General features: G+C 52.5%; 2 protein-coding genes across 5 annotated transcripts in view; one reads left to right on the top strand and one right to left on the bottom strand.

The window, feature by feature from the left end:
- Positions 1-1,147: 1,147 nt before the first annotated feature.
- Positions 1,148-11,613, bottom strand: MEX3A (mex-3 RNA binding family member A). The gene is made up of 2 exons (XM_034937329.4): positions 10,687-11,613; positions 1,148-6,814 (listed from the first exon to the last, which is right to left on the bottom strand). Exons 1-2 carry the CDS (start codon positions 11,138-11,140, stop codon positions 5,706-5,708), a joined length of 1,563 nt encoding a protein of 520 aa, XP_034793220.1. The 5' UTR covers positions 11,141-11,613; the 3' UTR covers positions 1,148-5,705.
- A 79-nt stretch (positions 11,614-11,692) lies between these two features.
- Positions 11,693-23,563, top strand: part of LMNA (lamin A/C) — a 57,512-nt gene continuing 45,641 nt past the window's right edge. For 2 of the 4 annotated variants that reach the window (XM_063604615.1, XM_063604610.1), the window contains exon 1: positions 11,714-12,314. The gene's annotated coding sequence lies outside the window, so the exon portion shown is untranslated. Of the gene's footprint in view, positions 12,315-23,563 lie in introns of all 4 variants that reach the window. The other 2 variants (XM_063604621.1, XM_063604618.1) reach the window with 2 other exon arrangements.

Here is a 23,563-nt window from a genome sequence, read left to right as displayed (position 1 = left end):
GGAGGAGGCAGCGGGAGATACAAGGGGAGAAGAGGGAGTGGGGGCCAGTCCTGTAGGTGTGTACTGGGGAAGGGGTTTTTAAGCCTGAGAGGTGGAAGGTCCAAGTCCTCCATCCAGTCTTTTTTTTTTTTGAGATGGAGTCTCACTCTGTTGCCCAGGCTGGGGTACAGTGGTGTGATCTCGGCTCACTGAAACCTCCACCTCTCGGGTTCAAGCAATTCTCCCTTCCTCAGCCTCAGCTGGGATTACAGGTGCCTGCCACCACACTTGGCTAATTTTTGTATTTTTAGTAGAGACGGGGTTTTGCCATGTTGGCCAGGCTGCTCTCAAACTCCTGATCTCAGGTGATCCGCCTGCCTCAGCCTCCTAAAGTGCTAGGATTACAAACTTGAGCCCTTCCAGTCTTCTTCCTGATCCCAAAGAAGAGGGATGGATTGAATCTGGTGGGGTAAATGGGGAGGGTCCCTGTCTCTTAGCTCTCTGCCCCCTTTCCATGGAGCGTAGGAGATGGCTGTCCAGGTAGCATCTCTGTCACCCTGCCTCACCTTCCCGTTCTTTTTTTTTCTGAGATGGAGTCTCACTCTGTTGCCCAGGCTGGAGTGCAGTGGCGTGATCTCAGCTCACTGCAACTTCCGCCTCCTGGGTTCAAGTGATTTTCCTGCCTCAGCCTCCCGAGTAGCTGGGACTATAGGCATGTGTTACCATGCCTGGCTAATTTTCTGTATTTTTGGTAGAGACAGGGTCTCACTATGTTGCCCAGGCTGGTCCTGAACTCCTGGCCTTAAGCGGTCCATTCACCTCGGCTTCCCAGAGTTCTGGGATTACAGGCATGAGCCACTGCGCCCAGTCACCTTCCCCTGTTCTTCAGGTCAGGGTGGAACAAGGCCTGACTGCACCTCCAAAGAAGAGAAGGGAGTAAATGGAGAGAAAAGGCAGGGGATTAGAGCTTGGAGACTCAAGCAGAGCTATGGAGAGCTGAAAGGGGGAGCTTAAGGGTGGCAAGGAACTCCAGAGACATCCACTACTCACAGGTGTGTAGGGAGCCCAAAGCTACACTAGAGGAAACCCCAAGCTGCAATCCCCACCCAGATCCTCCCACTCACCCCAAGATGGCACAGACTCACATGCAGAGAACGAAGACAGAGCCTTAAGTAATAGTACTTTTAATAAAATTAAGTTCTTAATAGCACATTTAATACATTAACCCTCCCCCTTCTTGGTTTCTCTGCATTTTGTGCAACATCACTTTGACTTGATTATTCTTGGGTCTGTTTTATTTCCCGCTTTCATTTTGCTTTTGAAATCTTTTTCCGTGGTGGATTTGTACGTGTCTTCACTAGATGCCTCAAATTAAGTCTGACCACAATCCTACTCTACTTTCTACAGTGGAGAGACCATCCTCCCTGCCCCAGGGCTGTCTCCACCCACCCCCCTTTCCCCACCCGCACCCTCGAGTGGGGAAGGGGAAGCCCTCCCCACCCCAGACGCTACCATCCCAAACTAGCCGGGTTTCTAGGACAAAAAGAGCAGGGGGAATCTGTCCCTAGGTGGGGCGAGAAGAGCAAATTGGGTAGAGGGAGATGTGTTTGGGGTCTAGGGCCAGGGAGGGGCATGGCAGAGTCATTGGTGTAATGAAGCAGGCTCCTCCTGCCAAAAGGAGAGCCAAGGGGCCCCTCCACCCCCTTGGATAGGAGGGGAAGGCCCAGTGATTGCAAGCTGGGGTTGGTAGAAGGCAAGTGCTTTAAAAATGTTGATTTCTCACATGCAGAAGCCAAGCCCTCCAGTTTTGTGTGGGGAGGGCAATGTGTTCCCAGGCCAGGGTACAGTAGATGACCCCTACCTGAACACATATAGATGGAGGTGAACTGGAGCAGAGGGTCAGGGTTAGGGTCACCCAAAGTCCCTGTGCCTTTCCCCTGCCTCTGTGCCCATGGGGATGCCTTTCTCCCAGGCCTTCAAGGACAGTGTTTCTACTCCACTCCGTGGGAAGTCCTTCTTGGAATCTAACTTTTATGAGACAAGAAAGCACTTTGCAAGTAGGTGAAGAACGAGTCAGCTTTAAAGAACAATTACTGAGATTGTTACTGCTACTGCTGCCATGGAGGTCAAAGCTAAGTGGAAAGCTGGATGGGAACAGGGGTAGGGGACTGATCGCCTCAGTGCTCTTGAAGCTCTGAAGGTGAGAAGTGTGTGTGCATGTGTGTCTGTTTGTGGAATGACTTCCCAGGCTCTTAAATCAATCTGTAGAGAAGTGGACCGAGGTCACACTTCAAGAAGGACTTCCTCAGTTAGGCCTGGGGGAAGCAGGCATGGGAGGGTTTGAGCTGGGAGCCCCAGGAGGGGACATACCACATTGGAGTATGGGCTGCCCAGGTACTAGGGGTGCAGGTGAATGTGCTTGGCCTCCTCTGCTGCCCCCAACCCAGCCCCTGTCTTACTGAGATGATCAGTGTGCATCCTTTCCAAGACCCTGGGAAATGAACCCCTCATTTCTTTGTCCTACAATTTAAAAATCCAAGGATTCTCAGAATCAACCCCAGCAGACTGGAAGCTCCCAATCTTAAACTAGCAACCTGCTCCAACCCTGGTATCTGAAGATTGGGCAACTCAGGGTGGACTCAGCCACTTCCCTCCTCTATTTATCTTTTCCTTACAACTTTTATACATTCTACTGGACCCAGGGGCCCTCAATGCTACTAAACTTTAAGCTATCTTAATATTGTCTACTAAGTAACTAGTAATTGTTTCTTTCTCTCTCTAGGATTATATGAAATAAATTTGAATTATTATTATTAATAATTATTATTTTGTAGTATTCTTTTCTTTTAAACCCCTCGGTTTCTCTTTTTCTTCTCTTTCTCTCTTGTTTTTGGTTAAAAAAAAAATCTAGATCTCTTAAATCTCACACATCTCTGAGGGTTCCTATAGGCCTGCTAGGCCTTAATTCTGGATTCCCCCTCCTCACTTGCCCCTGGGACAGGGCAGGGGAAAGTGGTGGGGGACACCCCAGGATCCTCAGTCCTTAGTCCTACAGCTTCTTCCTTTCTTGTTAATCCCTTTCTTTGTTTGGCTCTGCCGGCTCCCCTGAGGGGGAGGGGGAGAGGGGAGGAGGAGTCCATGGAGTGAAATCCAATCTACTGGAAGGGTCCCAGGAGGGACCGGGTTCCCCCAGCTCCTCTCTCCACCATTCACCCCCGGGATGCTCCCCCAAGAAAAGCAAATGACATTCCTCCCCAAAAAAAAGTGGGGGAAAAAAGCAACGTAAACCCAAACATATATTAAAAACACTTTTTTTTTTAAGATTTAACTCTGAATACAAATGTATTTTTTTCTTCTTCTCTCCCTACATATATTCTAAACCTTCTAAAGTTTTTTTATTTTTTTAAGGATCACTTTATCATAAAATAAAATATCCTTTTCATATAATAAATTACCTAATAAAAAGTCTTTTTTTTCATATTAGCCCAGGTTCTTTGCTACATTTATATGGTAATAAACGCCTTTATTAAAATAGAATATTAAATTATAAAGAACTGCTTTTTTTTTTTTTTTGCTATTTTTGTTTTCTCTCCTCTGTGTTGGTCGCCTGTCTCGCTCCCTCTCATGCTCTCTTTCTCTCCTCTATTTTGTCTCTCACTATTCGTGTTTTGTGTTTGTTTCTAGGTTTGGCTCAATTGGTAAGGGTGGGATTGAATTTGCTGAGCCCCCTAGTGTAACAGTCTTCTGCCTTTGTGGGTAAAGAGTGGAGAGGGGGAGGGGGATCGACAGACGGACATCCCTTCTTCCCACCCCCCTCCCCACCTGCCCCCCGGCAACCGAGGGTGCCCATTTGGTTTGGTTTCTATTGTACAGACATCTCAGGATGGCTCACATAGGCGGGAAGGAGGGAAGTCGTCACAGGGCAGTTTTCTTGGCTGTGACCTCCTTCCCCACCCCTCCCTGGCTGGTGTTCTGGAGGGGAAGGCTGTGGAGAGGTGTTAATTCTCGACAGGAGGAAGGAGAGGAGGAAATCCCCTCTGCACCTCCACCTGCTCCATCCAGGAAGAATGGGACTCTGGAGCTTTAAGTGCTTGGGTGATCACTCAGAACAGTCCCACCCCACTATTTACAAGGATCTCCTGGGACTCCCATCCCTCCATCCTCTCTTGGCCCGGCCAGCGGAACCAGGAGGGTGGAGAGCTGGTGGCAGCCCCAAATGAGCAGGAGGGAAGCAGCAAAGGGGGTGCAAGGCCTGTAACAATATGTGATTCTCAGAATAGGCCCTGCTGCCCACCTCCCCCAAGTCCTGCTTTGCCCCAGGCTGACCCCTCTTTGAAGACCTGGCTTCTCCTCAACCATATCAGGTGGGACACAGACTCCATGATTTGCATGGAGGATTCAAGCTAATAAGGATTCAAGCTAATAAGGATTCAATAAAGGTTCAGGTCAGGTTGAGAGGGGTGCAGGGAGTCGGGCACTGCATGGGAGGAGCAGCTCTTCCCTCCACCAGTCTCTCCTCCTGCCTCACGCCCTTTCCTGCTCCTTTAAATAGCAGACACACTACTCTGGCGCCCCCACTTCCACAACCAGAAAATCCAGCCCAAGAACTACTCCCTAAATATAATGCCCATAGTGATGAAGGTGGGGGTTTGACCCTTTACCCCAGTATTAGTCCCCTCCTCACATTTTCACTGAGAATGGGGATACATTCCATCAATAATTTGAGATGTTTCTTTGGAGGAGTGGGGGAGAGGGCCTCCAGATACCTGAAGAGGAATGGAGGGACCATCCAAATATTCCTCCCCCTACTTCTCCCCAGAAGGATGGTGTCCCCAAAGCTGGGCTGGTAGGGGCAGGGGCAGGGGGAAGGGAAGAAAGACAAAGACAAGGAACAAGACAGAGCTGGGAGTGACAGCCACCAAAAGAAAGCAAAGCAAAGAGCTGGAGGGAAAGGAAAGAGTTGAGGAAAGGGAAGATCCCAAAGGAAGGGAAGATGGGCGGAGAGAGTGAAGGGAAACATTGCGGGGGACGGGGGCAGAGAGGAGGACTCCTCTCCAGATTCCTCTAGCCCAGCTTTGTGGGGACAGATGGCTTCTGAGCCTTTCAGCCACAGAAACGATTGACATGCTTCTCTCCCCAACCCCTAGAAGATCTATGCAACTTCTGATAGGACTCCAACTCCCTTACACTGCTGGAAACTGGTGACAGTTTCCCAAACAGGATATGGGGGTGGGGTGGGAGGTAAAGGGTCATGTTAGGAGGTCGGAGGTCAGGACCAGAGGGCTTAGGGATTGCAAAGAGCACCTCTAGATACAGGTGGTAATTCTCCCTCTCCCTTTTACCCACCCCCTCCTCGGAAGAAGGGGTGGAGTGACACACAGCGGGGGAGGTGGGCAGAGGGCGTCAGAATGCCTTAGTGGCCACCTCTGGCAAAACAAAAGTTTCTCTTAGCTGCTTCCAGATTTAAGGGTGTGTTGAGGTATCAGAGTTGTAACTCTAGTAAAATTTTCAGTCTGGCCCCCTCCCAATCTTTCCAGGACAGGGTGACCAGAGGCTCTGAAAGTGGCGCACCCTCCAGCCACCACTGCCTCCCTCCCCCCTTCCCCAGCGAGCGAGTATCTCTAAGCACCTTGCCCCTCAAATCACCGCTTTCCAAAAGGCTTTAGTGGAAAACAGGTCCAGGGTGGGCCCAGTGGAGTGGGCCCCGGAGGCATGGGGCACGGGGCTTAGGAGAATATTCGGATGGCTTGCGTGGCTGTGATGTGGCAGACGGGACACTCTGGGTCCGTCCTCTCGCAGATGCGTACTGCACACTCCATGCAGAACAGGTTGTGTCCGCAGGGCACAAGGGCGGCAGTCACTTCGCTCTCAAAGCAGACCATGCAATCCCGCCCGCCGCCGGGGCTCCGCAGGCCGCCCCCACCAAGTTTAGAGAAGCCCTGGAGCGGCTCTCCCGGGGGGCGCCTCGGGAGTCCGGCCAGCTCGGGTCCCGCGGAAGTGGCAGGGGAGCGGTGTGCGCCCGGGGGCCCAGCGCGGGCCTTGGCGGAAGAGGAGGAGGAGGAGGAGGCAGAGGAGAAGAGCACGGAGGTGGGCGTGGCGTTCTCCTGGCCCGCCCACAGCGGGGGGCTAGTCTCGGCCACGCCGTAGTACACATCCTGCTTGCCCACGCCATAGCCCGGAAAGAGGTACCCGCCGTAGCCAAAGTCCCCGCCCTGCTCACCCAGGCGTGGGGCCTCAAAGCCAGAGTCCACTCCGCACTCGCCGATGCAGCCCAGGCTGTTCTGCCGGAAGGTGGAGAGGGGCTTGCAGCCGGGCTGGTGCACCCGCCAGGCGTCGGAGTAGCGGCTATCGATTGCTGCGTCGGGGCTCCCCGCCAGGAAGTCGTTTTCATTGTTGTACTCGAGGATCTTGCCAGTGCGCACCGCGATGTGCGTCTCGATCTCCTCGCGCGCACGCTCCACGTTGCCTGGGGCACCCGTGATCTCGAACACGGGGTCGCGGTCACGGCTTGGTGTGATAATGTATGTGTTGGTTTGCTGCTGGATGCGCTTGATGGTTGCCCCTTTGGGGCCCACCACCAGCCCCACCACGCGGTAGGGCACCCGCACACGGATGGTCACCTGGCCGGGCAGAGCAGGAGCCACACCAAAGGCGGCGCCTGACTTGTTGCGGGAGGCACGGATCATGGAGAAGTGCTCCGCTGCTGAGATGATTTCCCGCCGGGCTGTGGCCACGTCCTCCCGTCGCCCTGTCACCATGAACACTGGTTCCTCGCCCCTCACCGGTGTCTTGATGTAGGTGTTGGTCTTGGCCCTCAAGGCCTTAATCTTGCAGCCTGGGATAGGGCGGGGAAGGAGAGAGACAAAGAAACGCACACAGCAAGGTTTGTGCTGGGACCAATAAATTCCTGATCCTTACCCAAATACCTAGCCTCGCAGGAACACTTCAGTCTACCCTTTGAAATGCCCACTGCTGCACACACAGTCCACCCTGACTTGAAGAAACCATTTATTAGATCTCAGATGTACCTAATGTCTCTCTCAGCCACAGATTTCAAAATGTACTAACTTTCCCTGAGTTCCATTCAGGGCCCTCCAAATTCATTCACTCCTCAAAACCCCCAAATAATCACTGACCCTCCCATACAAGCTGGTAACTCAAATCCATTCACAAACTACACTCCTTTCTCCCAACATTTGCTCTTCCTTCTATTTCTCTACTGATTCCTGGCTACTCACAAACTTCCAAATCACTTAATCACCCCCCACATCTGTCACTGACCCTGATCTTTCCACAGAACCCCAATGTGCTCAGTAACCTCATAATCTACTCATCTGACCCTTGATCATTAAAAGTGCCCTCCAAACTACCCAGGGACCACTGAAGTCTATCTGCTCTATGACCACCCCACATGCCTTCCACTCAGTAGTTTCTCTCAGTGGGCCTCAAATTCATAGCGAGTTTGCAGCAACGAGTAGAGTGTAGGGGACTGGGAAAGGTCTGACAATCATAAGTTCAAGGAGGAAAGGAGGAGTATGGAGTTAAACTTCTGTGTGAGGGAACAGTGCCCAACCCCGTGTCACTCTTGTCCCCCTGTCCCCTGGGGGCAAGACAGCTGAGCTGGGCTGGGGCTGAGTACGGTGAGGGAGAGGTATTTTGGACCCACACTCCTGCTTTGAAGTAGAAGTGAGTTAAAGCTGGGAGGTTAGGGAAAGGCAGGAAGAGAAAGAAGAAAAATGAGACAAAGAGAGACAAAGAGGGAGAAGGCTAAAGAGAAAAGTAAGGGCTATTCTGTTTCTAAAAGCTGCCGACCTAGGGGTCTGGACAAGTCCCTCTCCTCCTTACCCACCTTCCTCTTCCCTGCTCCTAGCTTCACACAGAGCTTCCAAGACTCATACCCTTTTGGGAAGCACACGTCACGTGTGTGAGTTCACACACATGTACCTAAGAGGTGTGCCTTTATCTAAATAATACTTATGGGGCCAATCTAATGTACACTTTTATACACCTCTTTCACACACACATCAAGTCCCTGTGTTTCGGCCTTTCATACATCCCACTGTCCATCCCCATCCTCCCCAGCACACAAACAGCACATTCCTATACACACCCGCACCCATGACTTTCACCCCCAATCACATATAGACCCACTCACACCCTTCTCTGAGCACAACTCACTATTCCCCTTCTCTCTCCAACCGAAACCAAGTGGTCCTACTTTTCTGCCTCTGCCCCAACCCTCCAACCTGAGACCTGAGGTGAGCTCATTTTTTCCTCCTTCCTCCACTCCAGATGGCTGCTTCTTCAACGCTGGCAGATTGGGGGGTGAGGGGAAGAGAGTAGGTTGGGGGACCCTCCCTCACTTTTTTTGTTGGTTTTTTTTGAGATGGAGTCTTGCTCTGTCACCCAGGCTGGAGTGCAGTGGCATGATCTCGGCTCACTGCAACCTCTGCCTCCTGGGTTCAAGCGATTCTCCTGCCCCAGCCTCCTGAGTAGCTGGGATCACAGGCACCTGCCACCACGCCCAGCTAATTTTTTGTATTTTTTAGTAGAGATGGGGTTTCACCACGTTGGCCAGGCTGGTCTTGAACTCCTGACCTCAGGTGATCCACCTGCCTCGGCCTCCCAAAATGCTGGGATTACAGGTGTAAGCCACCACACCCTACCCCCTCCCCTCACTTTTAAAAGACCTTAAGAAGGAAAATTTGCTTGTTTCCTCTTGTCTTCAGACCTCTTAGCAGTTATGAAGTCCTACCTGTTGTCCAGCTCACATCCTTGCTGCTTTAATGTCAGTAAATGATTGTTCTATTTTCGAGGTATGGAGGGTCACAAAACAGTGAACTCCCCTCTCCTACCATTTCTACTCACATATCGTTTGATGGGCACCTGGGTTCTGGCTCTAAGTTTTGGGTCCAAAAACTTAAATGAGAGCTAGGTATCTTTAGCGGTTGGGGTTGGGGTGAGGAGGACAGGCCAAGGCATCGAGTAAGAAGAAACGCTAGAGGCCTGGAGGTGCAAAGCTGGTGGTGGGTCTCTTCCTGGGTTCTGCAACCCCAAAGAAGCATCTCTTGAAGGGAAGACCCACTGGGCTTCACCTTCCTAGAGGTCAAACAGAGGAGCACTAACACTGCAGCAGAAGGAGGGAGGTTAGACAAGAGGGAGGACTTCCATATACTTGACTGAGGGGCAGGCTTATCTTTTGTGAATAAAAAATCCCCCTACTTTTATGAGGGACAAGCCCATCTGATGCGGAGGCAGAAGAGGAAAGAATGACTCCATTAAATTCCGGGGCCTCCCAAGACCACCCCCACACCCAAGAAAAGATAGCAATGTCCGTCCCCACCCAATTCCAGGGCTTTGGATCCCCAGTTTCTGACAAGAGGAAATCCAACTTTCTAAATCAGAAATCTCAAGAGATGGAGTGCCCCAGGGGGATGAGGGCTGTGCAGGGGAGTGGCATCTTCCCCTCCTCCATTCTGGATCTCTCCGTGAAATCCCCCTAACCCCCAGCACTCCCAGTGGATAAGGTAGGATGTGGAGTAGGGGCCCCCCTGGCCCGCCTCCCCTTTTCCTCTGCCAGAAGCTGGCCTCCTCCCGCACTCCCAGCCGGAATGCAGCTCCTCTATTGTTCCCCACTGTGGGACAGCTCCTCCCCCACTCCTCCCCCACCCCACACCTCCCCAGCCCAGCCTCTTTGCAATTTCCAAATTCTGCCCCCCACACTCTCCTTTGAGAAGCCAGGAGAGGGAAGGGTCCCCAAGATCCCGTCTGCTCAATTTGGACCTTCACCAACACCCCCACTCACCCACCCAGGGATGCTGGAGCAGCAGAGGGTGTGGTACCAGACATACTACGCTGGATTAATTCTGCACCCCCTCCCAACACACCCAGACACACGCCCTCCACCAAATTTCCAGGTGAAGGTTTCTTACCCCCCAGCATTCCCCCTCCTACCCTGTCCTACTCTTTCACTACCAGAGACCCCTCTCTAGGCCTCTGGCCCAAGGCCGTGGCCAGCCCAGAACAAAAGCCAGAGAGGGAAGAGGAGAGGTCCAAGCCAGGACGTAGCACTTCCTTGGAGACACCCCTTCCAAAACCCCAGAGACAATCCAACTTTGGGGTGTGGGTGACCACAGGACCCCCTCCTCTCAGCGGCCCCCCTCACCGCCTCTTCCCCAGGCTGGGACCCTCCCCTGGGCCACACCCCCTTCCATTCCTACACTCAGCCCAACAAAGAGACAGATACTCAGTCTGGCTTCGAGGGCCAGGTCTCCCCCAAAGTCTGTAACTCCAGGCGGCTGGGGGCCCCAGGGATGCCCCCTCCCCAGCCTAGGAGCAGATACCAGAGTACAGGCTTCTGAGTAACTCTTTGCACATTCCGTCAGTTTTTCTGGTTAGGAGTGGACACCCCCTCAGGACAGCCTCCCTGGATTGGGAGACCGATCCCCTCCCCTTTCCCTCTTCCAGTGCGAGGATATTTCTTTGTCTAAAGGCAGAGTCCTGGGGGAGGAAGGATCTGGAGAACCGTCCCGACTAGGGGTAACAGGGAACTTTGTGGCACTTGGAAATCAGGGTAGGGGGCGGTCCCCCTTTGTGGGGAAGGGACAGAGCCGGAGGCGGGCAAGAAGGGAAGAAATGAACTTTCCGCGCTAGGGACGAGGGTGCCCCCACTACAGTCCCTCTCAGTGGTCCCGGCGCCCCGCTTACCTTGCCTGCCCACGATCTCGGCCACGTGCTCGGAGGTGGGCACGGGAACACACTCCGTGGTGTTGCTGCTGCCCTTCAGGCGCAGCTCGGCCTCTTTGTAGAGAGCGCAGAGCTTGGCGTCGCTCGCCCCTTTGGGGGCGGTGGGGGGCTGGGGCGTCTGCGCCGCGGGGGCCGCCGTCGGGGCGGCCGGGGGCGCCGCGGGCGGCGGCGGCGGGGCCGGCTGCGGGGGGGCGGCCGGCTGCGCGGGGGCGCCGCCCCCCCCACCTCCCCCGTCCTCGCCCGCCGTGGGGGCGGGGGGCTCCCCCAAACCCAGGAGGCAGAGTTGATCGAGAGCCAGCTGAAGGGCGCGCTCGTCTTCCAGCAGCCCTCGGTCCTTAGCGCTTCCCCCGAAACATCCTAGTTCTCCAAAGCCCCCATTTCTTTCCATTATTCCAGATACCACTAGACTAGGCATGGCGAAACAAAAGCTGGGGGAGAGAGAGAGGGAGAGAGAGAGAGGTGGTGGAAGGGAAAAGAGGAGAGAGGAGGGGAGGGGAGAGGAGAGGAGGGGGTGTGTGGGGAGGGGGGAACAAAGAACTGGGGAGGGGGGAAGAAAGCGAGATAGAAAGATAGACCCTCCCCCTAAGCCCCCCTCCCCAAACACCCTGTAACCCGACTCCCCTCGCCCCAGCCCCCGGGGTGGGGGTGGGGGGAAAGAGAAGCAAAACCAAGAAAGCAGATCTCCTCTCCTCTCCGGGGGTGACGGGGGGCGGGGGGCTGCAGGATCTCTGCCCCCACCCCTCCCGCCTCTGACCTGGGAGTCTCTAGCCCCCGCTGTCCAGGCGCCCCCGTTAGGCTCCCGCACCGAGCCCCAGTCCGGGAGCGGCGCTCAGTGGCCCCCAATAGAGCCCAGCCCCTTCCAGCGCTCAAACTCTTTTGTTTTAAATGAACTGGATGGAGCAGCATGGAACTGACGGGAGGGGGGCGCGCCGGGGGCGCCCGGGGCATGCCGGGAGTTGTAGTTTCCCGCCCTTGGGGGCGCGGGGACAAATTCCTTGACCCGAGGAGGATAGGGATGTGGCCTTCGGTCTTTCCTCGCAGCTCCGGGGCAAGCTAGGGGTGGGATGGAAGTCGAGGTCCCTAATTTTTTAAGGGGAGGGTGCGGGGAGAAGGGGTAGTATGCGGAAACAGAGCGGGTATGAAGCTGGCTAACGCCGCGCGCCCCCTCCCAGGACCCGCTCCTGCCCCGCGCCGGCCGGTCCTGGGGGCCCGCTTTTTTATGGAAATGAGGGGGGGGGCGGGGGCGGGGAGCCGGGAGCCGTCCCCGCTCGCTCACTGCGGCTTTTTCTCTCGCTCCCCTCTCCCCCCTCCCTGCCGCGCTCACTCTCCGCTTCCCCCTCCCGCTCTCCCAGAGTCGATCCCGGAGCCCGGCCGCGGGGAGAGGTTCTCGGCAGAGAAGACAAAGCCCGCAGCAGCGATGGGGGGAGAGCTGGGCTCTGCGCCTTGTGGGGGCCAGGAAAGGGTGCCAGGCTGGGGCTGGAACCCCCTGGCAAAGGATGGGGTCCCCTCATCCCTAAACAGCAAGCCATCTCCCCTCGCCCGCCCCCCGCCCCCCCAGTCTCGGAGATCTCAGAGGCACCGACTGGGAGGTGAGTTAGTTCACGTCCTTCTGCTCGGTGGAGGGGGTCGGGAGGGCGGTGGAGTGATGAAGTGCAGAGGTTGAAGGAGTGCAGGGACAGAACTGGGGGTCGGACGGAGAGTGGGCAGGCAGGAAAAGTCTTAAAGGCCTGGGGTGACTTAACCGTTTGGGGTGAGGGCCTTGAGCTTTGGATATGACAGGAGGGAGGAGAGACCAGGATGGACTGGGAACCCAGGCTTCCTTCAGGCCTGGGCTGTGAATACAGCTTGGGGTGATCTGTTCTTTAGCACTCATCGTAATTTCCACTCTGTTTCCTCCACCCCTCTCCCATTGAAAACCTATTCAGGGACGGGCGCGGTGGCTCACGCCTGTAATCCCAGCACTTTGGGAGGCCGAGGCGAGGCGGGTGGATCACCTGAGGTCAGGAGTTCGAGACCAGCCTGACCAACAAGGTGAAACCTCGTCTCTACTAAAAATACAAAAATTAGCCGAGCATGGTGGCAGACGCCTGTAGTCCCAGCTACTCAGGAGGCTGAGACAGGAGAATTGCTTGAACCCGGGAGGCGGAAGTTGCAGTGAGTCTAGATGGCAGAGTGAGACTCCATCCCCCCCACAAAAAAACAAAAACAAAACAAACAAACAAAAAAACCCATTCAGTCCCGTTTGACTCCGGAAATTCGGTGAGAATGAAAATAAGTTTTTAAGGCTTGGAGAGTTAGGCACTTTTAGAGTTTCAGGAAGGTGGAGTGTAATGCAATTTTTTCTTCTCCCTTTACCCCATATTTTCTGCATTTATTTTATATCACCCTTTTTATGTCTGGATCTTTCCCAAGGGAAGAAGGGATGGCACTGCAGCTTGAGGGCTCGAGGTCAGACTTGAAGAAGAACTTCCATAAAGAGTTTTATAATAGTGGGTGGGTGAGCCACAGTGGTAAGGTGTCTTTTTCTGGAGTGACTTGAAAAACAAAAATCTGAACTAGTTTGTAAGATAAAGTCCTGCTGAGAGGCAAGGAAACAGATGAATTGACTTCACAGACTTAGCAATGTGGGGCCTTGAGGGCTGAGCTGTTTAGTCCAGTTCCCTAAACTGTTTCTTGGAAAGAGTGAATTTGCACACTAATGGGAGTGCTGGAACCTGAGCTGAGGATCTCAGAAGGTCGGGTGGGGGCAGCTGGCACACTGCAGGGATTTTTTTCCTTTGCTAGGCAGAAGATCCAGGGAAGGAGAACCTTGACTGAGGAACCCGGGAGGGTCCTGGAGTTGGGGAAGTTTGCCCCCTGGACTGGGGATTTAACATAAGATCAACAGTAAACCTTATTGTGGGATTTGATGCTACTGCCACCAAGCAAGAGTGAAAGAGGAAGAATTAGAGAGACAGGGCCCTGGAGAGTGGGCTATTTCTGCCTCTTGTCCCCTCCGTCTGCCCCAGGAACCTGGATTGCAGAGACTGTGGTACTGGGGACCATGGGGTCTCTTTGGGAGAAAGTTTTTGCTTTGTGGACCAGGTGACTATCTTTCACATAAATAGAAATAGCAAACAGTTGCATAGGTCTTATTGTGTGCTAGGCATTTTTGTGGGGCCACCAGCTGGCTGAGCCTTCCTGTCCCCACTGAAATGAGATTCCCCCCAGACTCCCACCCTGAACTTTCGCTGCCTCTGCTTTCCTCCTCACTAAGCTAATTAAGGCAGGAGGTTAATGACCAAAGAAGCCTTGGGGATTTGGCCAGGGAGGAAAACAAAGGGCAGAAACAAGTATGTGTCAGTGGGGAGGGTCCAGCTGCTGAATGGGGAAGGGGCTGGCTTGAAAGGTGGGGTGGGCGAGGCAGGGTCCCTACTGGACCCACTTCGTCCCTGACCCACCAACAAGAATGAATCAGCCCTCTGGGTAAGTTAATGTCCACCCTCAGGGTCCCACTGGGACTCCAGACAAATTTCCTTCACAGCAGATGTGAGCCTGGCACCTGGAGGGCAAAGGATATGTGTGCGAATGCAGTTAGGTGTGTGGCATGGTGTACATGTGAGAGTGTGTGCTGCAGATCATGTAGGAGAGTGCCCAGGTGCAGAGGAGGCCCAGGGTGGGCACCTTGAGGAGCTGGATTCTCAGAGTGTTTTTTACGAATCCTTCGCTCTCTCCCGGAGGCTGGTGGCCTCCTTTGTTCAGGAGACCCCCTCCCTCAACTGAGAAGGTAGATTTCTGTATACAGGCTCTCCTTTTCCCCGCTTGCCTGATCCAGAATTATGGCAATGAGAGCAGAAGGTCTTACTTAAACAATACTCCCCACTCTCTGCCTTATGACCAGAAAGGTGTAGAGGTGGCATACTTCTCCCTTTCAGGACTTTGGAGGACAGCACTATGTCTCTCATCTTCATCATGGTCCCCAACCCTAGCTGCCCAGAACCTAGCATGCAGCCCTGCCCAGAGCAGAGGCTCAATAGGGGTATGTTGAGTGTAACTGCATTTTTAAAACTTCATGGTGTCAGGAGGAAAGAGCAGGTCTCCAAAGGTAAACATGCTGCTTATTCTGCCACTTTGGGGAGTCATTTATTGCTAAGCCTCAGTTTCCTTATCTCTCAAGTGGAAATAATAAGCCAAGGTCTGGCAGGGCATGGTGGCTCGTTCCTGTAATCCCAGCACTTTGGGAGGCCAAGGTGGGTGAATCACTTGAGGCCACGAGTTCCAGACCAGCCTGGGCAACATGGCAAAACCCTGTCTCTACTAAAAATACAAAAATTAGCTGGGCATGGTGATGCACACCTGTAATCGCAGCTACTTGGGAGGCTGAGGCATGAGAGTTGCTTGAACCAGGAAGCAGAGGTTGCAGCCAAGATTGTGCCATTGCACTCCAGCCTGGGCGACAGAGGGAGACTCCGTCTCAAAAAATAAAATAAAATAAGCCAAGGTCCTAACACAGTGCCTGGCTATCTTAGGTGTTCAATCAGTTTTAGTTTCCTGGCCCTGGTTGTTCTCCCCTTGTGGTTGACTTTAGCCAGATTGTGGTCTTCATGAATTTTCATTCATTCGTTCATTCATTCAGCCAGCCACTTCCTATTGAGCTCCTGGGATGTGCCAGGCACTGGAGGAGATTTATTCTGACCCATCATAGGTCACTTGAAGTCACTTCTAGGTCTAGACTCGCTGAAATAAGGTCATTCTAAACAAACAGCAAATAATTCTAAAAATAATTCCTGTTAAGCCCTGGAATGCAGGTGACCTCTGACTCTCTCTCTCTCTCTGTCTCTCTGTCTCTCTGTCTCTCTGTCTCTCTCTCTCTCTCTCTCTCTCTCTCTCTCTCTTCTGTCTTTCTTACACAAGCCAGGCTTCTGGCCTCATGCCTGGGGAACAAAGGACCCTGTTGAGTTGTTTAGTACATACACACACACAAGCCAGGCTGCAGGGCAGGAAAGGTGACACAGTGGAGAGTCCAGGATTCTTGTGGAGGTTGGGGGAGGAGTGGGGTGGATGATCCAGACTGTGTGCTTTTCTGTGTCTGGAGTTGTATCCATTCTTCTTCCTTTTTTTTCCTTTTGAGACAGAGTCTCGCTCTGTTGCCAGGCTGGAGTGCAGTGGCACGATCTTGGCCCACTGCAACCTCCGCCTCCTGGGTTCAAGCTATTCTCCTGCCTCAGCCTCCTGAGTAGCTGGCATTACAGGCATGCACCACCACTCCTGGCTAATTCTTGTACTTTTAGTAGAGACGGGGTTTCACCATCTTGACCAGGCTGGTCTCAAACTCCTGACCTCAGGTGATCCGCCCCCACCTTGGCCTCCCAAAGTACTGGGATTACAGGCGTGAGCCACCGCGCCCGGCCAGGAATTGTATCCCTTCTTTCCTCTGAGCACTTCTGGGCACCTGTTATCACTGTCTGAACACTCAGTACCAAGGGATGGGGGTGCACACCTAACACTTGCCCCTCCTTAGCCCTATTCTCAGAACCCTGAGGGAGGGAGACACAGGAGGCTGCCACCAAGGCTGCCTTACCAAGCAGACTGGCCCTTAGAGAGGTCATCTCCCCCATCTTCATACTTCTCTCAGGATGCCTTCTCTATCTGTCCTAGTTAGCTGAGCCTTCTCTCCCATGTATAATGAGATTTTCCCATTTTCTTTTCTTTCTTTTTTGTGGGGGGACAGAGTCTTGCTCTGTCACCCAGGCTGGAGTGCAGTGGCGCCATCTCGGCTCACTGCAACCTCCGCCTCCCAGGTTCAAGCAGTTCTCTGCCTCAGCCTCCTGAGTAGCTGGGATTACAGGTGCCTGCCACCATGCCCGGCTAATTTTTGTATTTTTAGTAGAGACAGGGTTTCATCATGTTGCCCAGGCTGATCTTGAGCTCCTGACCTTGTGATCCACCCACCTCAGCCTCCCAAAGTGCTGGAATTATAGTCGTGAGCCACCGCGCCCGGCTCCCATTTTCTTTTCTTTTCTTTTCTTTTTTTGAGACAAGGTCTTGCTCTGTCACCCAGACTGGAATGCAGTGGCTTGATCATGGCTCACTGAAGCCTTGATCTCCCAGGATAAAGTGATCCTCCCACCTCAGCCTCTCCAATAGCTGAACCACAGGCACATGCTGCCATACCCAGCCAATTTTTAAATTTTTTGTAGAGATGAGATCTCGCTATGTTGCCCAGTCTGGTCTTGAACTCCTGGCCTCAGGTGATCCTCCCACTTCAGCCTCCCAAAGTGCTGTGATTATAGGAATGAGCCACCATGCCCAGCCTTTCTTTCCTTTTTTTTCTTTCTTTCTTTTTTTTTTTTGAGATGGTGTCTCGCTCGGTCACCAGGCTGGGGCGCAGTGGCACCATCTCAGCTCACTGCAACCTCCGCCTCCTGGGTTCAAGTGATTCTCCTGCCTCAGCCTCCTGAGTAGCTGGGACTACAGGCGCGCACCACCACACCCAGCTAATTTTTGTATTTTTAGTAGAGACAGGGTTTCAACATGTTGGCCAGGATGGTCTGTATCTCTTGACCTCGTGATCCGCCCGCCTCGGCCTCCCAAAGTGCTGGGATTACAGGTGTGAGCCACCAGCCCGGCCCCAGCCTTTTTTTCCTTAATAACCCTTTCTTGTGGGAAGTCTGTGTTGCTATCTAACCACCGTCCTTTCTGCTAAGGGTCCAGACAGTTTTCTCTCCTTTGATAGAATGCACTCAACACATTAATTAATTTAATTTAATTTTTTTGTTTTCTTTTTTTTAACCTTATACCAGCAGTCCAAACCTCACTAGCATTAATTAATTTTAATCAATGAGAATATGGAATAAAATTCTGTAGGCCACACAAAAGAAATGTGAGACTTGATCCCCACCCTCGGTAAGACACAGAAGGCCTGCATGACCCAGAGAACATGGGTAAGCAGGATTAAATGTAAGGACAAAATGGTCTTTGGGGTAGAGCAGGGTGGCTCCTGCCTATAACCCCAGCACCTTGGGGCCAAGGTGGAAGGATTGCTTGAGCCCAGGAGTTTGAGACCAGCTTGGGCAACAAAGTGAGACCTCATCTAATTTATTTTTATTTTATTTTATATATTTTTTGAGACGGAGTCTCGCTCTGTTGCCCAGGCTGGAGTGCAGTAGCACAATCTTAGCTCACTGGAGCCTCTGCCTCCTGGATTCAAGCAATTCTCCTGCCTCAGCCTCCCAAGTAGCTGGGATTACAGGCATGTGCCACCACAACTGGCTACTTGTTTTTGTTATTTTTAGTAGAGATGGGGTTTCACCGTGTTAGCCAGGATGGTCTCAATCTCCTGACCTCATGATCCACCTGCCTCAGTCTCCCAAAGTGCTGATATTATAGGCGTGAGCCACCGCACCCAGCCTATTTTATTTTATTGATTGATTTATTTGTTTGTTTGTTTGTTTATTTTGAGCCAGGGTCTTGCTCTGTCGTCCAGGCTATAATACTGCGGCATGATCTTGACTCACTGAAACTTCGAACTCCCAGGCTCAAGTGAGCCTCCCACCTCAGCTTCCTGAGTTGTTTGGTCTACAGGCATGCGCACCCTGCCTGGCTAATTTTTGTATTTTTTGTAGAGATGGGGTTTTGCCATGTTGGCCAGGCTGGTGTCAAACTCCTGAGCTCAAGTGATCCGCCTACCTCAGCCTCTCAAAGTGCTGGGATTGCAGGCATGTACCACCATACCCAACCCTTGTTTATTTATTTATTTATTTATTTATTTATTTTTGAGATGAAGTCTTGCTCTGTTGCTCAGGCTGGAATGCAGTGGTGTGATCTTGGCTCACTGCAACCTCTGACTCCCGGGTTCAAGCGATTCTCCTGCCTCAGCCTCCTGAGTACCTCGGATTACAGGCGCGCACCCCCACGCCCAGCTAATTTTTGTATTTTTAGTAGAGACGGGGTTTTACCATGTTGGTCAGGCTGGTCTCGAACTCCTGACTTCATGATCTGCCCGCCTTGGCCTCCATTGCACTCCAGCCTGGGCAGCAAGAGCCAAACTCCGTCTAAAAAAAAAAAAAAGAAATAAAAAAAGGTCTTTGGGACTCGGAGGGCTACAGAGGTTGGGGGAGAGAGGTCACTGTGAGTCCTTCTGTTGTTGTGGATCTGATCTCCAAGGGCTTTGCAGGCTCAGCCTAGGTTTGGAGCTGGACAAACGTCTCTGCTTCTCCCCTGGGACTACCCTGGCACTCCCTCTGCCAGGTCCCCTGCATTGTCTGATTTCCCGAGGGAGAGTAGCTCAGAGGGGCTGGGGTGGAGTCTGGGCCTCTTAGGACAGCTGGTTGATGAGGCCTCTCTGGGACTTAGGGCTGGACCCAGGCGTCCAGGAGGCGGGTGATACTGGAGCTGTGACAGTTGGTCCCCAGATTCCACGCCCAGTGGCGCCAGCTCTGGTTTCGAGCTGCGGTGAGGGAGGGGGAGGGGCACCTGGTGCCAGCCAGGGGCTGGATGCTGTCTTGGGGCAGGGAGGGGGAGGCAGTAAACATGTCCTTCCTAGGTTGTTGAGGATTTTCTAATTGCCCTCTGTGCCAGGCACTGTGCAAGGTACTAACGAGATTCTGCAACGCAAGATGCAGTCTGGCACAGATGAATTGACAGCATACAGTATAGAATGTCAGAGCTGGACTAGAAGTTGAATGAATGAATGAGTAGGGGAATGAGTGAATGAATAGTTCATCAATTACCTAATGCACTCATTTTACAGAGGAGACTGAGGCCCAGAGAACCCGAGTCCTGTGACTCCCTTCTGCTTTCTGATCTGTCATGCTTCCTTTTTCAGGAAAGGGAAGCAAAAGGCAGAGAGAGGGGTGGGAAGGGACTTGACGTTTCCTGAGTGCATGTTTGGTGCCAGGCTCTGTTCTGGTCTTTTCAGACTTGATGTAATTGTCTTCACAATTCTGTGAAGATGGACTTGGTGTCTCTGCTTCACATGAAGGGACCTGAGGTTCAGAGAGGCTAAGTAACTTTCCTAGGTCACAGAGCTGGTAAGTAGAGACTTTAGTGTTCAAAACCAGAGCAGTCTGACCCCAGAGCCTGGGACCCCAGAGGTAGACAGTGATACTCAGTGAGTGCTTGGAGCCCACAGAGGGTGGAGGGAGTGGTTCCTGGATGAAGTAGATCTGAAGGGTGGGTGAGGTTCGTTTGAAAGGTGAGAATTGGAGGGATGTCTGGAAGTTGGTGCTGGAGGTGCCCAAGGAGACTTGCTGGTTGAGCAGGTGGCTGGCTTGCATGGATCTTGGGGAGCAGGGGACAGGTTCAAAGAAACACGTCTTTAAACATTGGCCACCAGGTGGCGCCGCAGGCCAATTCCTAGAAGCGGCTCCAGCCTCAGCGCCCTCACTAGGGCCCAGGTATGACTTCGCTGCTCAGCCAGGGCTCCATGCTTGGCTTGCTTCCTCAGGTGTCATCTCCAGCTTCCGCTTGCCCCCGGCTTCTGGCATCCAACACATGGGGGATAATGATGCTACCAGTCGTTTCCTGACTCGGGACGAACACCCAGGTAGCTGAGACCTGGGAATCCCAGTGGGTCTGAGCAGCTCCCCAGGTCACCCGGAGACCCCTCCAGTCGCCTAAACCTGGCTTCATGTCCAGCGCCCTTCTGAGTTTCTGGGAGACACTGTTCAGGGGACAGGCTGAGGAAACAGGCATTTGAGTCCAACTGACCTGGGTCTGAAGGGAAATAATAATATCTACCTTGTAAGGATTTAAAACATTTCATCTATGGCCAGGTGCGGTGGCTCACCCCTGTAATCCCAGCACTTTGGGAGGCCGAGGCGGGCAGATCACCTGAGGTGGGGAGTTCGAGACCAGCCTGACCAACATGGAGAAACCCCGTCTCTACTAAAAATACAAAATTAGCCAGGCATGGTGGTGCATACCTGTAATCCCAGCTACTCGGGAGGCTGAGGCAGGAGAATCTCTTGAACCTGGGAGACAGAGGTTGCGGTAAGCCAAGATCGCGCCACTGCACTCCAGCCTGGGCAATAACAGCAAAACTCCGTCTCAAAAACAAACAAACAAACAAACAAACCTTTCATCCAATAAATATCTATCAAATACATGCTGTGTCAGGAACTATTCTAGGCCCTGAATACATCAGAGAACAAGATAGACAAGGTCCCTACTTGCACGGAGCTGATACTCTATTGGGGAGGAAGGCAGACAGTAGTCAAGTAGATAATGTACTTTCTGGTAGTGATCATCACTGCAAAGAAAGATAAGCCAGGATATGGGGGCAGAAAGGTTTGAGGTGGCTAATTTAGAAAGGATGGTCATGCTATCTGGCCGGGACAACATAGTGAGACCCCATCTCTACAAAAAGAAATTCTTTTTTTTTTGAGATGGAGTTTTGCTCTTGTTGCCCAGGCTGGAGTGCAGTGGCACGATTTTGGCTCACTGCAACCTCCGCCTCCTGGGTTCAAGCCATTCTCCTGCCTCGGCCTCCCTAGTAGCTGGGATTACAGGTATGCATCACCACACCGGGCAAATTTTTGTATTTTTAGTAGAGAGGGGGTTTCGCCATCTTGGTCAGACTGGTCTCGAACTCCTGACCTCAGGTAATCCACTCACCTTGGCCTCCCAAAGTGCTGGGATTACAGGCGTGAGCCACAGTGCCCAGCCAAAAAAAATTTTTTTTAATTAGCCAGGTGTGGTGAGTTGCTCTTGTAGTCTTAGCTACTTAGGAGGCTGAGATAGGAGGAGCACTTGAGTTCAAGGTTACAGTGAGCTGTGATCGTGCCACTGCACTCCAGATTGGGTGACAGAGCGAGATCCCATCACTATTCAAAAATTTACAAAAAGGCTGGGCACAGTGGCTCCTGTCTGTAATCCAAGCACTTTGGGAGGCCAAGGCAGGTGGATCACTTGAGGTCGGGAGTTTGAGACCAGCCTGGGCAATATGGCAAAACCCCGTCTCTACAAAAAATACAAAAATTAGCTGGGCGTGGTGGTGGATACCTGTAATCCCAGCTACTTGGGAGGCTGAGGCAGGAGAATTGCTTGAAGTTGAGAGGTGGAGGTTGCAGTAAGCTGTGATTGCACCACTGCACTCCGGCTCTAGGCAACAGAGCGAGACTCCATCTCAAAAAAAAAAAAAAAAAAATGTGATCATGAAATGCCCCTGATAAAAGCACCATCTTAGTTCCCCATTGCCATCAGATTCACACTCCTTAGTGTGGTGATGATGTCCCTCTTGTCCTGGCCAGCTCCTGCCCACCTCTCCAGCCCATCCTGCTCCTCCTTCCCTTACTCCAGCCACATGGACTTTCTCCTTTCTTTCTTTTCTTTTCTTTTTTTCTTTTTTTTTTTGAGACAGAGGAGTCTTGCTGTGTTTATGCTGGAGTGCAGTGGTGCGATCTCGGCTCACTGCAACTTCCGCCTCCTGGGTTCAAGCAATTCTCCTGCCTCAGCCTCCCAAGTAGCTAGGATTACAGATGCCTGCCACCACACTCAGCTAATTTTTGTATTTTTTGTAGAGACAGTGTTTCACCATGTTGGCCAGGCTGGTTCGAACTCCTGACTTCAGGTGATCTGCCCACCTTGGCCCCCCAAAGTGCTGGGATTACAGGTGTGAGCCACCACTCCCAGCCCACATGGACTTTCTTTCAGGGCTTTGGCCTGTGCTATCATCATCTGCTATTCCCTGACCCTTCACCTGGCTAATGTTTGTTCATCTTGCAGGACTCAATTTATATGTCAATTGTTTTTTTTTTTTTTTTTTTAGATAGGTTCTGGCTCTGTCACCCAGGCTAGAGTGCAGTGGCACAATCTTGGCTTACTGCACCCTCTGCCTCCTGGCTCAAGCCATCCTCTCACCTCAGCCTCCCAAGTAGCTGGGATTACAGGCGTGCGCCACCATGCTCAGCTAATTTTTGTAATTTTTTTAGAGACAGGGTTTCACCATATTGCCCAGGCTGATCTCAAACTCCTGAACTCAAGTGATCTGCCCGCCTTGGCCTCCCAAAGTGCTGGGATTACTGGTGTGAGCCACTGCGTCCAACTACATGTCACTTTTTCCTAGAAATCTCCCCTGGTCACTTCTGGATATCCCTTACAATTCATCATGCTCTATTGTAACTGTATGTTTACACTTCTGTTTCCCCAGTACACGGGAAGCTCTTTGAGAACAGGGACTGGATCTAGTCTACTCCTGTATTCTCAGCACCCAGCACAAAGTAGGTGCTTAATAAATATTTGCTGTTCGGAAATTGTGTATGCTCATCCATCCTTCCCTCTTGAACACCCTCTCACCCATATATTGCCAAATATTCCACTTCTCCCTCTGCTTTTCTGGCATACCTTTCACTCCCACATCCAGCTCCATCTCTTCTCTCCCCTTCCATCCCCACTCCCACACCTGGGCCCTCGCAGCCTGCCCTCATCTGATCTCCAAGGGGCTACTGTCTGCATGAGGTTTAGTATATCCTGTCACTGGGTTCCTCCACTCTCTAGCACCTGGTCTGGGGCCGTACACAGCAGGAACTCAATAGTGTTGCTAACTCACTGACGTGACTGGGTGGATGGCTCAGAAGGGATCCCTAAGCATGCATACACCTCCTCTCAGTCACCGCTAGTAAAATGAGTCTATCACGAGAAGTATACATGGGTCACATGCTCCTGGCCAGGCCCTCTCTATCCTCTAGGGCTTTGCACACACCGTTCCCTCTGCCTCGAACCCTCTCTCTCATTTTGGCTATCTCCCACTCATCCTTCAGACCTGAGCTGAAGTGGAGGAGTCATGTCTTCTCTTTTTTTGAGACAGTCTTGCTGTGTCACCCAGGCTGGAGTGCAGTGGTGCAGTCTTGGCTCACTG

The sequence above is a fragment of the Pan paniscus genome, chromosome 1 (assembly GCF_029289425.2).
Source record: "Pan paniscus chromosome 1, NHGRI_mPanPan1-v2.0_pri, whole genome shotgun sequence".
Classification (NCBI taxonomy): domain Eukaryota; kingdom Metazoa; phylum Chordata; class Mammalia; order Primates; family Hominidae; genus Pan; species Pan paniscus.
The sequence above is the reverse complement of the archived record's forward strand: the minus strand, read 5'-3'. Positions and strand labels throughout refer to the sequence as shown.